The sequence below is a fragment of the Maylandia zebra genome, linkage group LG19 (genome assembly GCF_041146795.1).
Source record: "Maylandia zebra isolate NMK-2024a linkage group LG19, Mzebra_GT3a, whole genome shotgun sequence".
Taxonomy (NCBI): Eukaryota; Metazoa; Chordata; class Actinopteri; order Cichliformes; family Cichlidae; genus Maylandia; species Maylandia zebra.
The window spans coordinates 20,318,849-20,332,922 of record NC_135185.1 but is presented as its reverse complement, the minus strand read 5'-3'; the positions used below and the strand labels follow the sequence as shown (position 1 = coordinate 20,332,922).

The following is a 14,074-nucleotide window of genomic DNA, read 5'->3' as shown; positions in this document are numbered from 1 at the left end:
TTGGATATCATGAACCTTTTCCCAAAACCTGCAGTCCTTTGGATTCAAACAGTGCCCCAAATAGCTGCGTCCGATCCACTCTTATTCACTGTAACCATGGAAACACTAGATAGTCCTCCTCATCCTCAGTGAAACAGCCTAAACCAGATGCATAGAGGAGTGAGGAGAAAGAGAGGGTCAAAGAAAGAAAGAAAGTAGAAAAGAGGTCACTATAAAAACAGTTACAGAGACATTTCAAAATTTAAAAAACAGTAAAAAAAAATTAACTTTTAGAACCACGGCTCAATTTGGCTTTGTTATTTTCATTTTAATGAGCTATCTGGGCATAATTTTTGTTTTTTTTTTAATGAATAAACATTACAAATTTGCAGTCTGAATGATTAGATTTTCATGGAGCTGTTTATGACTTTTAATGTGAGCAGGGCCAGTGAGACCAAGCTAAAATTTTGTGTGCGGTCCAGCTTGTTCCAGCTAGACATGATGTTTAAAAATGAATTATTACATGGCAAAATATTGCGCTGGTAATTGGCTTTTCACATGGGCGGGTGCATTAAATTAAAAACAAAAACATTCTTTGAGGAGAAAGAAATCAAAGCTCTTACAGCCAGTTTCCAAGACATTGGCTAAACCTAGTGCTAAACTAAAAGACAAATATAATGACTAGGTCCAGTGAAATTTCTTTTTACATTAAATCCACGTCTGAGAAACTGAACCTTAACTTTCAGTGCAATCAAATACATACACACTCAGTGAATCGCAACAAAAACTGTCCTTGAGTCAGTGAATAGTAGAGAATAATCTGCATCACAGTTTAACAGATTTTTGCAGCTATCCAATAGCACCATACAGACTAGTGTTTAAGTCTTCGCACACATCCTCATCACAAAGTAAAGGAACAAAATGAGGCAAGTAGAAAAGAGACCAATTTTGGGCTGCGTCATGTCCATAATCTAAAAATTTGAGTCAATTAGTGAACATGGAGATAGGGTACACAGTGTATTTGACCTTAATATTGACCCTAGAGTCCCAGTGGATCCTCCTTGCGTGTAACGAAACAGCAGCTGGAGGCTTTTTTCTTAAACAATACGAAGATCCAATACAACATCAGCTACATTTGCTAAAGGTTAATATAGCTCAAAAGAAAACAGAGCACACAAGTGTTTCTGCAGCAAAATGTCAAAGCAATTACTGTCAGGTTGCAGAAAGATGAAAATGTGCGAGGTTGTGCAACGTTTGAATTAAAAAGGCGGGGAGGAAAACTGTGCTGACCTTCTTTAATCTTTTTTTCTTCATTACCATCATCATTACTTTAAATTTTAAAATGCGTGACAAGACCTTAAAAATGTGGTCAGACACCCATCTATAAATGTTGACATACTATTCCAAAATCCATTAATATGCTAAAAGTCTAGGCTTGTCTGTGAAGGCTTTAATGGAGCTCCGGGGAATAACTCTCATCCAGCCAGAAAAGATGGGTGAAGCTGATGATAATTTCTCTGTATTATTGAAGGGTCTTCACCTTACAATGTAAATAGCCTTGAATAATCGATTAATCGATCATTAGCATAATCGTAACTTTATAATAATTGTGCTCGATGAAATTATTTTCCTGCCAGTCTCTATCTCTCACGGGTAACAGATTGATCAGATGTGCGGTGAATGTCACGCATGCTCAGACGTTATGATTAGACCTTTCTCTCTCTCCCTCGCTCTCTCTTTGAACAAGCCGAGGAGGAGCATCTGTATCAGTGTAGAGAGTGATGGAGGGCAGCAGGTTGTTATAAAACACGCGTTTTCCGCTTGCAGAGTGAGGTGAAGGGACCGCAGGTGCCCTTGCGGAAAATTCCGTTTGCTCCAAGGGAAAGAAGAGGAGAGGTGAGGGAGGAAGAAACAGATGAACAAATGGCCAAGACGAGGTGATGGAGTGTTGGAGGTGCTCAGTAAATGACTGAGATTGCCCGAGAGTGAAGTTCAACCTGGTGGTCAGCTGGTTTGAGGGAAAGCAGGTGAGTCGAGGTGTTTCTAAAGCTTTAAAATACGCATAACCCACCTGGTGGTTACTAATTATAGCCCATTATTACCGGGAATAGAGTAAACCGCTAATTGGGAAGTCGACATCGATTCGGTTGTGTTGTGCCAATCCTCGAGCGCACGCAGAGTGTGTAAGCGAGCGCGCGCTTCTCCCCATTCAAGAATTGGCCGTGGGTCACTGGTCGGGCTGTCATTGTAAGGTAGACTGAGATTTTTGATGCATGTAGGCCAAAATATCTCCTTGCGTCAGGTCCAAGAATCGAGCAGTCGTCCCTGGAGCTGCTGACAGCAGCTTATGATGTCGGAACAAGCAGGGACATAGTGTTTCATAGTGTGAAAGGAATTGGTTAAGTGGCTTTAAATGCGGTAGCACAAACCCTCTGCTTTTCGCTATGACTCTGTGTACATGTGTGTGTGAGTGTGTGCGCGCCCGTGGTTTTTTTTTTTTTTTCAACCTTCTGGCGTCACAGGGGCGCATCATCGATGAGCCTAACCTTGAGAAAAGCATAGGTTACAGAGAGTCCAGCATTCATGAACCCTTAAGAAAATAACACAAAGCCATTTATTCCCTCCTCTATAATATTAAGCAGCCTATCAGTCATACTTTAACTGTATTACCTTTGACAGCTGCATATGCTTTCCAGTCTGTTTAGTTACAGTATAAGAGTGCCATCCATTAAGTGATTGTTCTATAAATAGTCAGTTTCAAAGATACTATTGATTTTAAGCCCTTAGAAGATGATGATGTCAAATGAAATACACAAGATGCACAGAGAGGACTGTGCACGATTTATCTTTTCCGTCAGACTGAATCAGAAGGGCTCTCTCTCTCTCTCTGGAAATGCAAGCTTAATTGCTTCCTTTCTCAGATTTTGCAGGTCTTTCAGCGAACCACTTTAATGGTTGTGTAAGGTGTAAAACAAGGTTTTGGGAGTAGCAGCAGCAGGAGCAGCAGCAGCATTGCAGTGGCTGGCTGCATCATCCAGCAGAGTATATTTAACTGACTGAAAAGAGAAAAGGCAGACAGGAATATATCCGGATCTCTTTTTGCTCTTTGTGTTTTCACAGAGGAGCTGATCAGGTTACCGATAACCTTCAGTTAGCATACATGATAAGAGAGCTTCTAAAATATCAGCAGAACAACTTTACATATGTGGCTTTTTGCCTGATTCAGCAAACTGTGAAGTACATAGGGAAATCATGAAATCATTCATTTCAGTCTATATTCTCGCCATATTCCTGGGACTTGTCTAAAGTATAGTTTACTTATGTTATACAAGCTCCAAAGCTCATCTTTAAAAAAAAGGTATATGCAAAGCACTTTATATTAAATTATTTATGGGCAATTGCTATTAACCAGAGAGATGCAAACAGCTAAAAAAAACAGCCCTTACTTAACCCCCCAGCTGTTTTTAAAACACACCAATTCATGTTAGGTGCTGTGGAATAATCTGTATACATGAAGAGAGAGTGCACGAAGGGCACATAACCACAAATTAACAAATTCCCCCTGCTACTACCAAATTGAAATGACTGCATCACTGATGATGAGAGAAACAACAGCGAGCTGCCAAAACGACTGGCTTTGAGTCCGTCTGCTAGTAGGAAATTATAATAATAGTGAAATGCTGTTTTTTATAGTCTGAGCTCAGGACGTTTGTCATGCAGAAATGTAGTTTGTGTTGGTCTGAAGAGATGTTCTTTTGTCATGTGGTTTACCCGATGGTAGTTTTCCTCTTGACATCTCCTGGTGAATTATGTCATCTGCTGCAGGACTGTTTGGTGCCAGAGTCAGAGGGTTAAAATCGGCTTGATTTGGGAGAAATTACCAGAATAACCAAAAACCAAACACAATTATCTTAAGTTAATTTATCAATAAATGGCCTTTTTTGTTTCATTCCGACACATCATTATTGTAATATAGTGATATAAAATGACATTTAACATAATGAAGAAAAAATAATCATATATATATATGTCCATATATAGTTCATTTCTTTAAAAGAAACTGCTTATTTTTTGCCATAAAAAATAACAAAACAAACAACTGTTTAAATCAGAGTTTTGATAATATTTCACATCCAAGCAATCAGATGCTGTAGAAACCTGTGAATCGTGCGCCAACTTCAATTTTATGTGCAATTTGCAGGGAAAATGTCATTTGTGAAATGTGATTCTCCTACAGTCTGTGTCAACAGTGCTCACAAGTCATTTTTGTTAGATGAGCTGGTTGAGGCTGAATGAGCGGGTACAGTAATACTTAGTAATACTTGTCTGATGCTTTATTCATAAAATACACCAAAATAAAGAGTCATTTTACTACTGTAAACTTACTTGGGGACAATTGCCTCATATCTCTTGGGAAATAACTGAGCCATATGCTCTCTATGCTTTTGCACTTGCATAGCAATATTGTTCCACAGTAATCACAACACTTAAGAGGCTGTGGAGCTTACCATAACGCTCAGGCAGGCCTGGGTTCAAATCCACCCCGAGGGCATTTACTGCATGTCTGCCCCCTGTTTTCTTTTCTCAGTCCTGTCTTCTCTCCACTGTCCTAACACAATAAATGCCAAAAAGCCCTAAAAAAATATGTGTAGCCTGGAGAGAGAGTTAAAGAGAGAGGGAGAAATAAAAAGGTGGCGAAGCGGGTGGTTAAATGATGTTATGAACAAGGAAATAAACAAACATTATTTAAATGCCAGCGTAATATTTTTCACAAATTGACAAACGAGAGTGAGTGAGGGAGGACAATGGGAAGCGACAGAATGAGGCAAAAGTCATTAGAGAGAGAAAGACTGAAGACAAATGAGGCAGGAAGCACTTGCTTATGTAACTGTCATTGCCATAACACTCTCTGAGCCCCCACGAAGGTCGAGCTATCCATGAGGATGTAGAAGTGCTGCAAGGACATAATTGTTCTATATAATTCAAAGTATCACCACACAGAAAACAATAAAGTCATGATTGGTCACATGGGTAGAGCTTACGTACATTCCCTGCCAAACACGCAGGCACACGGGAAGATGTGAGTCACTGCTATTATTATCTCGGATATTAAAGATATATGAGATATCAAGCAGAATCTCACAGCGGGATGTTGTGAGAGGGGAAAGAGGAGAGAGGATTTGTGCACGTGTGAATTATATATTATGTGCTGAGCTAAAAGTATTTTGTTTTTCCTTACAGGTGTCTTCTCTAAAGTTTCAAAATGGAGTCCACTCACCTCTTGGGTGGCTCTAAGAAGAGAGTAAAGATCCACCCTCACACTGTTACAGCCAAATATGCCACCCACACACCCTATGCCCCCCAGCCAGGAGTACACACACACTTTCCCCAACCTGGGGATGATGGCTATGACGATGCTCCGTCTTTTGAGGACTTTGGCTCATTCGTGGAGGAGACGTCAGATAAGAAACAACTAACAGAGAGCAGGAAGTGGCCCCTGACTCTTTTTGGCTCAAGACACAACGACAAAGATACAGCCCACAAACTTCAAACCGTGGGGGGAGGAGAAGGGAGTGAGGGTAGTGCCAAAGCAGCAAAGGGGTCTGGGAAAGGGGTTGGGGAACAGCTAGCCAGTTTCGGTGAGGCTTCTGTGTCTGCATCTCGACTCACCTGGGTGGGCCTGCTCGGTGCGGCGCTGGCACATGGCAGCTTGATTGTTCTGACTCGAGTGGCCTCCGAACGCTTCAGCCTCGGCCCCCTGTTTCTACTCTTGGTTCGGTCCATCGTACAGCTCCTGTCTCTGGCTGTACCACTGCACAGGGGGGAGAACCCTTTTGGGCCAGAGGGCTATCGACTACGTCTACTCTGTTACGGCATCGCCTACTCCCTCTCCCTTTGTTGCGCCTACTCTTCCTTAACATTCGTCTCTCCTGGAAATGCTACAACAACCTGGCGTCTGGCGACCACAGCACTATCAGCGACCCTTGCCTTCCTGCTCTTAGAAGAGAGGCTGGGATTGGCTGATGGGATCACCATAGCTGCAGGGCTGTGTGGCTTGGGGCTTGTGTTACTTCCTGCAGTAGATGAGACCAATTCAGATTCGCCAACTGATCCGGCTGTGTTCTGGAGGGGTGCATTTGGATGGTCTCTTTCAGCGCTTGCAGGGCTGTGGATGGCACTAGCGTTGGTTGGGTATCGTTCCCTGAAGGAGAGGGTGGGAGTTGGGACTGCTTTGTTCACAGTAAGCTGGACAGGCTGCTTACTTGCCCCAGCCTCTCTGGCCCTGCTACAAGAGGGCTGGTCCTGGCCAATGAGTGTTGAAGCCTGGTTATTGGTCTTGGGCCTCGCAGCCTGCTCGGTCGTAGCCTTCCTGGGAATGACGCACGCTCTCACCCGACTCCACCCGGCTCTGGTTTCCGCCTCTCAGAGCTTGGAGATACCCATCGCCATGCTCCTGCATCTGGCTGTACTGCCACTGGCTCCCACTGCACCAGAGGTCGTGGGGAGCGTGATGGTCATCCTGAGTGTCGGTTGGCTGGTAGCAATGAAGCTGCTCCCCTCTCGAGTTGGTGGGCGTCGGCAGAGGGAGGAGTATGAGGAGATTCTGGACTCTCCCATCAAATAGACACCTCCTCTCACCTTGCAGCACTGTCACTCTTATCGTTCACTTGCTCCTTCATGAGATTGTTTCCAGTGTACACGAGAGACTTCTAAGTGTTTATTGAAGCTTTTTTTGGTATCATCCTCTTTGCTTTTGGAAAAGTGCCAACATGGTGTTGTCTGTTACAGTGACCAAGTGATGTGATATTAAAATCTCTGATGAACACAACACATTTCTGTAGCCACTTGTAATCACTATCACCCTCTTTTCCCCCCACCCCACGTGTGTGTGTGTGTACTGAGTACATTTAACAATCAATGTGATGTCAGTCACTTTTTGCTGCCAACTGAGATTCGGCCAAGGACTGCTGCCATCTATTTGCCTCTTGGCTGCCAGCAAGACTTAGAGAAAAGAACAGAAAAAAACCCTGGAAGATTGGAGGCTCGGGAGAGGGGCAAGACACACAATCAGAGGAAAACAAATGGGGACAGAGGGAGAGAAGATGATGGGATTGGCATACAGATAAGGAGCGGGTGGGTGGGCGGTGGAGGGGTGATGGCCGATGACAAAGCAGAGATGAAAGGGAAGCAGCAGAATGAGAGGATGTCAGGATAGCAAGCAGGGCTGATGGTGGTTGGTTATTGTGGCGTGTCTGGCCAGCTGGCTGATAAAAACACTGTTTCGTGTGTTGGGGAACGGTTATTATGTCTAATAACGATCTGCATGACACATAAGCACCATCACTACATTTCTGTGTCGTTCCTCGTCTATTTTCCTCATCATTAACCTCCTGCTTTCCTCTTTGTTGCTCTTTTTCTCTCGATATAACTTCCATTCACCAAACTCCCCCATCACACATCGCACAGATGGAGACTTTTAATTAAAACAGGTGCCTCCACACTGAACAGACCAGCGTGTCTCTGTGCGTATGCCAGGTACCGCTGTGAAACAGGTGTAAAAGAATTGATAGGAGATATAACTTCTACACTCCTCTCCATCTTGTTAGTTGTATCCAAGGACACGCCCCCCAAAAACAGTCTAATCCTGCATTTAGTTCTCGAGGCAGCTGTAGATTTAAAAAGAAGCTTTCATGCCCACAAACACTTGGGAACGGGAGTAGGCATCTGAAGACATTCATGAGTGTTTCACTAGTGAAATGTTTCTGTGATGTCAGTGTGTTGGCCTCATTAAAATACTCTGTTGCTGCACTTTGCTCAGTGCTTTAGTATGAGTAAGCACTGTGTAAAGGACAAACTTAACGTATGTTTACATTCTTCTTCTGCCTTTTAATTCTACACTAGTAAATACCATAGAAAAACAAAGTGCTTCATGTTCTGCTAAATTTATTTGCTAGCTTTAATTTTTACTTGACTGACTGTGATTTTATATACAAATATCATATTAAGAGGACTGTGAAACAAGTTAGTTTTGCCCTACTACTGATCCATCGATGGATGGTGGATTTCAAGCTCAATGATCACCTACAAATTTAAATGCTGCTGTTATCACCTAGGAGTGCTTTTGAACCACACCGACTATAAATTAAATATAAATTTAGCTAACAATAAAACGTATTTGGTTAGTATGACTTTAATTTGCACTGATGTACCTTTTGCCTAATTTCCTCTTTCATCTTAACAAAACATCCAAACAGAAGTGCAAGTACATTAAAAAAATGAATGAAAATAGGATTTAAGACCAAAAACGGATACACAGACACTGTAAAGTATACAGAAACTCCCTTTAGCCATAACAACAGTCAGTCTTTGTGGTTTTTAATAATGAGCACGCATTCACATGTGTGTATGAAGCTGTAGGAGGCACTGGTGGCAGTGTAATACTTCTGGCAGGGTTTCACAAATCATAAACACTCCGAGCATCGTAAGTCGTGGCCTCTTTCTATTCAGACACTTTTAAAGCAGTTAATGAGTGGGAGAGACCTGCTATGAATTAAATAAAAATCCCAAATCACTGACACACCTTCTTGTGGGTTTGGGGATTTGCAGACCACACCACAACTACACAAACACCAAGGCAAGTGGTGCAAACTTTGGCACTTGTAGATAAAGCACATGTAGTAACCTAGACTAATGAAAGAGTGGGCATGGACGTGAACATAAATACACAGTTTAAAATTAAGTGACACTGTGTGGGAGGAGGGAGGAAACCTTTCCACGAGGCTGACTCAGTTGTTTAGTTAATTTTTATTCATTATAGCAAACCCATGACATTTATGGTACATTGAAACTCATTGTCACCAGACAAAAACGATCTCATGTGTAACAGAGGCTTTATAAAAAGGCAGAGCGGTAGAAATACAAACAACATGTGCAAAATCATCATCTGCAATAGGAGTTTTCCAGTCAAGCTTTTACTATTTATTTTTCCTTTGGGCAATTCATGTGTCTCCTCTGCCCTTTCCCAGCGTGCCTACCTGCTCTATCACTTTGTTCAGCTGCTTATGAATCCTCTGAAGCTCTGTTGCTATGGCAGCCAGAGCACTTTCCATGGTGACTATGTTCACCGGCGAGGTCACTTCCTGCTCCTTCAGGCCAGATGTGAAGAGCTTCATTCCCAAACCGTCAGGTGTTGGTGTTGGCTGGTCTCTCATGCTGCTGTCAGCAGATGCAGATGAAATGATTTCTTCTAGCCTCTTCAGCCAAGCATCGTCCTGGTGCCTACCATGTAGGAGCATCCGCAAGGTTGCATTTAATCTTCTTTCCCTCTCTTCCTCCTCATCCCTGAGATCCACCAAACTCTTTTGCAGCCTAAGACTTGCCTGCTCTGCATGTACCCTGCAAGCTGCTTCCAAGCTGGGTGCACACTGCTGACACATCCCCTTCGTCAGCTTCTCCAGTTGGGTCTTAAGAGACGCCGTTCCCCCGCAGCACTGCTCCACAGATTCCAGCAGCATGTTTTGTCTCATGTTGGAGTCCTCTAGAGCGATAAAAAGTTTATCCCAGCGGGAGAAATCTGTTTGGCATGCTGCAGTTGGAGACTCACCTGCACACAACCACATAGATGCATCGATTATTCATTCCAAAAGGCAATTTAAGCATTACATAGAATTAACACATGCCATATATAACCCCAAAAAAGGAGATTTACTTTATTGTCATAATTTGACTGGACTTTATCAGTGAAACGAGTACACGGAAAGAAGGCAAGAAGGTGTTAAAACTGAGCTTCTGCTAAACATACAGCAGTAATTAGAGTTGGATGTATTTCACAGATATGATGCCAGTTTAAGTTTGGACACACTGTGAAGTATGAAAATGGCTTTGGGGAGTTATTCAACACAGATGTAAAGGTCATGAAGAACACATAAAATACACGTGCTACAATCCCAAAATGACATCAGGGGACCTCATTAATTTAGGGGTACAGCAACGAAGTCTTTGAGATTGGACGCTCGAAGAAAACCGATGCAAAAGGGACCTGACAAACATCAGAGGGGGCTTAAACTGTGAAATGTCCACCTTCTGTAGGTATTTGAGGCTACCAGTTTGCATTCTTTACGTGGACTCAAATCACAGAGGTTGCTTATTGCCTGTGCTCTGTGTTCACGGTATGAGGTATGTGTTCCAGTTATTGGTAAGTCTGTTTCATTAAGTCTGATGCTCACCTGATAAAACTGTGAAAGCCAAAGATGGTATCATCTGAGTAAAAATATACTTTACAACATCAAATATTTAAATATGGTGCATTATAGTAAACTGGACCAAGAAATACTCTAGACCAAATTTAATAAACACAACTGCTGACCTTTAGACATATCTAAATCAGTGTGTTATTAAAAATTTAATTAAACAGTAAAAATTTTAATTAGCTCGGTTTAGTAAAGCGTAGTAAAACTGAAGAGAAATTCATCACAATATCTATCTGTTCAAACAAGCAGGGAGCAGAAAAGAGAAAAAAAAGAGAAAGAAATAAAACTCACCCTCCTGCTGGTCCAGGGGGATCTCATTGTCATAGCTGTCTTCATAGATTCTTTCATACTCGATGTCATTTATACACAACGATGGACCCGTACACAGCACCAGGCAGATCCAAAACACATGCATGATGGAGTTCTTATGCATGTTTTTTCTTAAGATTTGTTGGGTTGCAGCGCATATATCTGAAAACATCAGAATCCTCTATCAGCAAGTTTTCCTGCTCCTGCACACTCCAGCTGCTCTGTCTTTACTTAGTCACCTACTTCACTATATGTAGAGCACCTCTGAGTTAGCCAACTATTGGAGCTGCTGGGTTATAAACCCTGAGAGAAGGAAGGAGGGGGGACCAAGCTGGGGAGGGGTGGGGCAGAGCTGGTTCTGTGGAGATGGACAGGCTATGTGCGCTTGTTAAAGTTAAGCCATCTCTAGACTCTGAGTCAGTCTGCTGATGTAATGACACGTTTACACTGTTGCAGTAGCTTTGACATTTAACATAACTCCAATTACGCCATTTGGCAGATGTTGTGTCATTTTAAAATTTGTCTCCCAACTCAGTTTATTATTTATTATATTATTATTATATCATATTATTTGTTTAATCAAAGTCTGATATGGAAGATATCTTTACTGATATCTATAGATAAGATATATCTATAGATAGAGAAGATATCTTACTGATATATATTTTTTCTATATAACAGACCAGTAGTATAATAAAATATCTAAGTGTATAAATGTCCAAGTTCAGTGTAATTATTGCCAGATAAATGCATAGCCTTCAACTTCTTATTCATTAACAACGACATTACATCATCACGGCTATATTTAAATTGATTTGAAGAGATATTTGTATGCTCTTCTAATTTAATTCACTTTTATATGTGTAGCACCATGACTTTTGCTCATATTATATAAAGACCTTCAGTGGTCCTCACTGAGCAAACTCCCAGTGACAACAATGAAGCAGAAATCAGAGAGGTGAATTATCTGCCTCAGCAGAAGATATATTTTATATCTCCCAGAGTTAGGCAGCTGTCATATTGTTATATTTACAACAAAAATATAACAAGTTAAGCAGAAGCAGAATGCCATATGTGTACATATGACATAATAACTACCTAATAAGGAAAAACTCATCTGAAGTCAAAATAAATACAATAAAATCAAATAAGTATAAATTGAAATAAAAATATTACATGCATAATATTTTTAAATATTTCTAAACTAGCAAAACAAAATTTAAATGGCTTAAATGTAGTAAACACAGCATGGTAAATATCAGGTACAATCAGAGAGAAAGCATAGAGATGAAAGTGTGCAGTAGTGAGACATAAATGCAAAGCAGAGCAGAGGGAAGGTGCTCAGCGCAGGTATCCAGATGCCTGAACATCTATAGCAGCACGACTAAGGGGGAATTCAGGGTCAACTAAGATAAGCCTAAAGTTTTAATCTTAAATTACCTCCAATAGCTATCTTCTGAACACAGATTGAAAACCGATTTCACTGAAGAGGATTCTGCCTCCCTTATTGCCCTTGGTGCTTTAACAGGTTCATAGATCAGGGTAATGTACTATGATGTCTCTGAAATACAGAGTTTTGTCAATAAGAGTTTTGTATGTAAGACCACAAATTGCAAATTCTATTTTGCTTTTCAGGCAACTGGTGAAGAGACACTACTACTGGACAAACATGATCTCTTTGTGATCGGTCAGTATTCCAACATTGCAGCATTTTGGAGCTCATCAGGGACCTATAAGGACATCCTATTAACAATGAATACATAAACATATGTATTAAATTTTAATCTCACAATAACAACTGTCCAGATAAGCATATACAACATGTCTACAACAGCAGCTGGGCTGTAGAACAGGTCATTTTAGCCAACAAGGCTCCACAGAGACTAACCTTTTTCAGTGCCTCACCAGTTAAATGAGTTAACCCCCCCAGGGACCTTGAGCAAGTGGAAGAAGGCATTCCTAGAAACTTGCTTCTCTGTGTTTTTTAGTAAAACGTACCTTTTTTATGGATAGACTGAGTCCCCATGTACAGTTTGCACAACCATCAGACCTCTTAACGTGGAAAAGTTGCAACACTGAATGGTCTGGATTTCATTATATGCTTGTGAAATAGCATTATTGCATTCTTAGTAAAACCAGCTGCATGTTCAGGTCTCTGATCAACAGGTGTTGTGGCTAAACAGCAGAAGTAGGACAGGTCAAGGTCAAAGGAAAAACCCTGACTCTTCTCCCTGCAGACCTCCAGAGTGACCGCTTTACTGCACATGTCAGCACGTCTGCCGGTCTCTATTCCTGATAGTCTCTGTCTGGGCGGCTATAATTGTAGCAGTGGGAGCAACAACTGTGAAGCTGGCACATTTATTTCAGGAAAACAGAGAACCTGCAGGAAAAGATGGATTGAAGATTTAGAAAAAGATGAAAGACTTTGAGTTGTGGGCGAGGAAACGTACAGAAGGTCAGGTTTGTCTTTCGTCATTATTGCGTATGCAATTCCTTGTCCCATTTCTGTAAAACAGAACTGAATAAGCTCCCTGGAAGAGTTACATGTTAGAACTAACAACTGAGCTTTATGAAACCGATAGTGTCGCTATTTTCATCTTCCTTCTTCGATCCCATCTAAAGGATTTCCACTTCTTTTTTCCTCTTTATAGGTCATCTTTCCATGTAAGCCATCACATGAATCATCAGAAAGGAGTTACATTTATCAGCAACTGCCAGATGCTGTTTACCACCCCAACATGCGTATCACACTGACAGTTTAGCTGTCATGTAAAACACTCCCAGCTGGCAACGGGGGAGGGGGGGTGATGAGAGATGAAGGGAGGACAAAAAATACAGAGATGTGGGAAAAGATGGAAAGGAAGGGAGAGAGTGAGAGAAAGATGGTGATGAGTTAGATTTCTAAAGCATTTTCCCCCCATTTTTTTGCTTTTCTCACTCTAATTTTCCTGACTCTAATTTTCAGAGCCGGGAAATTAGAAGAAAACAGATCCTGTGATTTGGCTCATTCTGACGAAACAGGGCTGTTAGGGAAAATGGGACAATGGGTGTTGTCAGCTAAGCTTGCATTAAACAGGCAATGTAAAACAGCAACAGGACTTCACTGTTGCGCAAACCACATGGTAACAGTGCAAAATCACACAGACCATTTTATGAGAACTGAGTGTTATTATTGGGTGTACACGCTTTTTGTTACCAATATGTGGGACAGGGAGGGAAGGAAAACATGCAAATATGGCGCTATTATTAAAATAGAGCATGCCGTAAAACAGTAGAGTCCTTGAAATCATATAGCAGACTTATAATAGTGTCTAATCATTTAAAATGATTGCATTAGTCATCATTGCATGATTTAATAAAACACCGCACAGGATACAGTGATGCTAAAAATAAACTAGATCCAAGGGTTTACATATCAGGACATAATAAAAAAATATCTGGTCCTTAGCGGGTTTTAAAATTAGGTAAATACAATTTTGCGTGAACAAAAATATGCGACATATTACACCATGTTAATATTTACTAAGCCAAAATAC

The 14,074-nt window shown here is 41.3% G+C and overlaps 2 protein-coding genes across 2 annotated transcripts; one reads left to right on the top strand and one right to left on the bottom strand.

Annotated features, from left to right (window-relative positions):
* Positions 1–1,719: 1,719 nt before the first annotated feature.
* On the top strand, positions 1,720–6,808 carry slc35g2a (solute carrier family 35 member G2a). The gene is made up of 2 exons (XM_004540156.3): positions 1,720–2,006; positions 5,221–6,808. Exon 2 carries the CDS (start codon positions 5,243–5,245, stop codon positions 6,602–6,604), a length of 1,362 nt encoding a protein of 453 aa, XP_004540213.1. The 5' UTR covers positions 1,720–2,006; positions 5,221–5,242; the 3' UTR covers positions 6,605–6,808.
* A 1,469-nt stretch (positions 6,809–8,277) lies between these two features.
* LOC101476847 (uncharacterized) lies at positions 8,278–12,341 on the bottom strand. Its single transcript, XM_004540155.5, has 3 exons — positions 11,979–12,341; positions 10,521–10,700; positions 8,278–9,583 (listed from the first exon to the last, which is right to left on the bottom strand). The coding sequence occupies exons 2-3, from the start codon at positions 10,660–10,662 to the stop codon at positions 8,979–8,981; spliced, it is 747 nt and encodes a 248-aa protein (XP_004540212.3). The 5' UTR covers positions 10,663–10,700; positions 11,979–12,341; the 3' UTR covers positions 8,278–8,978.
* Between the last annotated feature and the right edge of the window lie 1,733 nt (positions 12,342–14,074).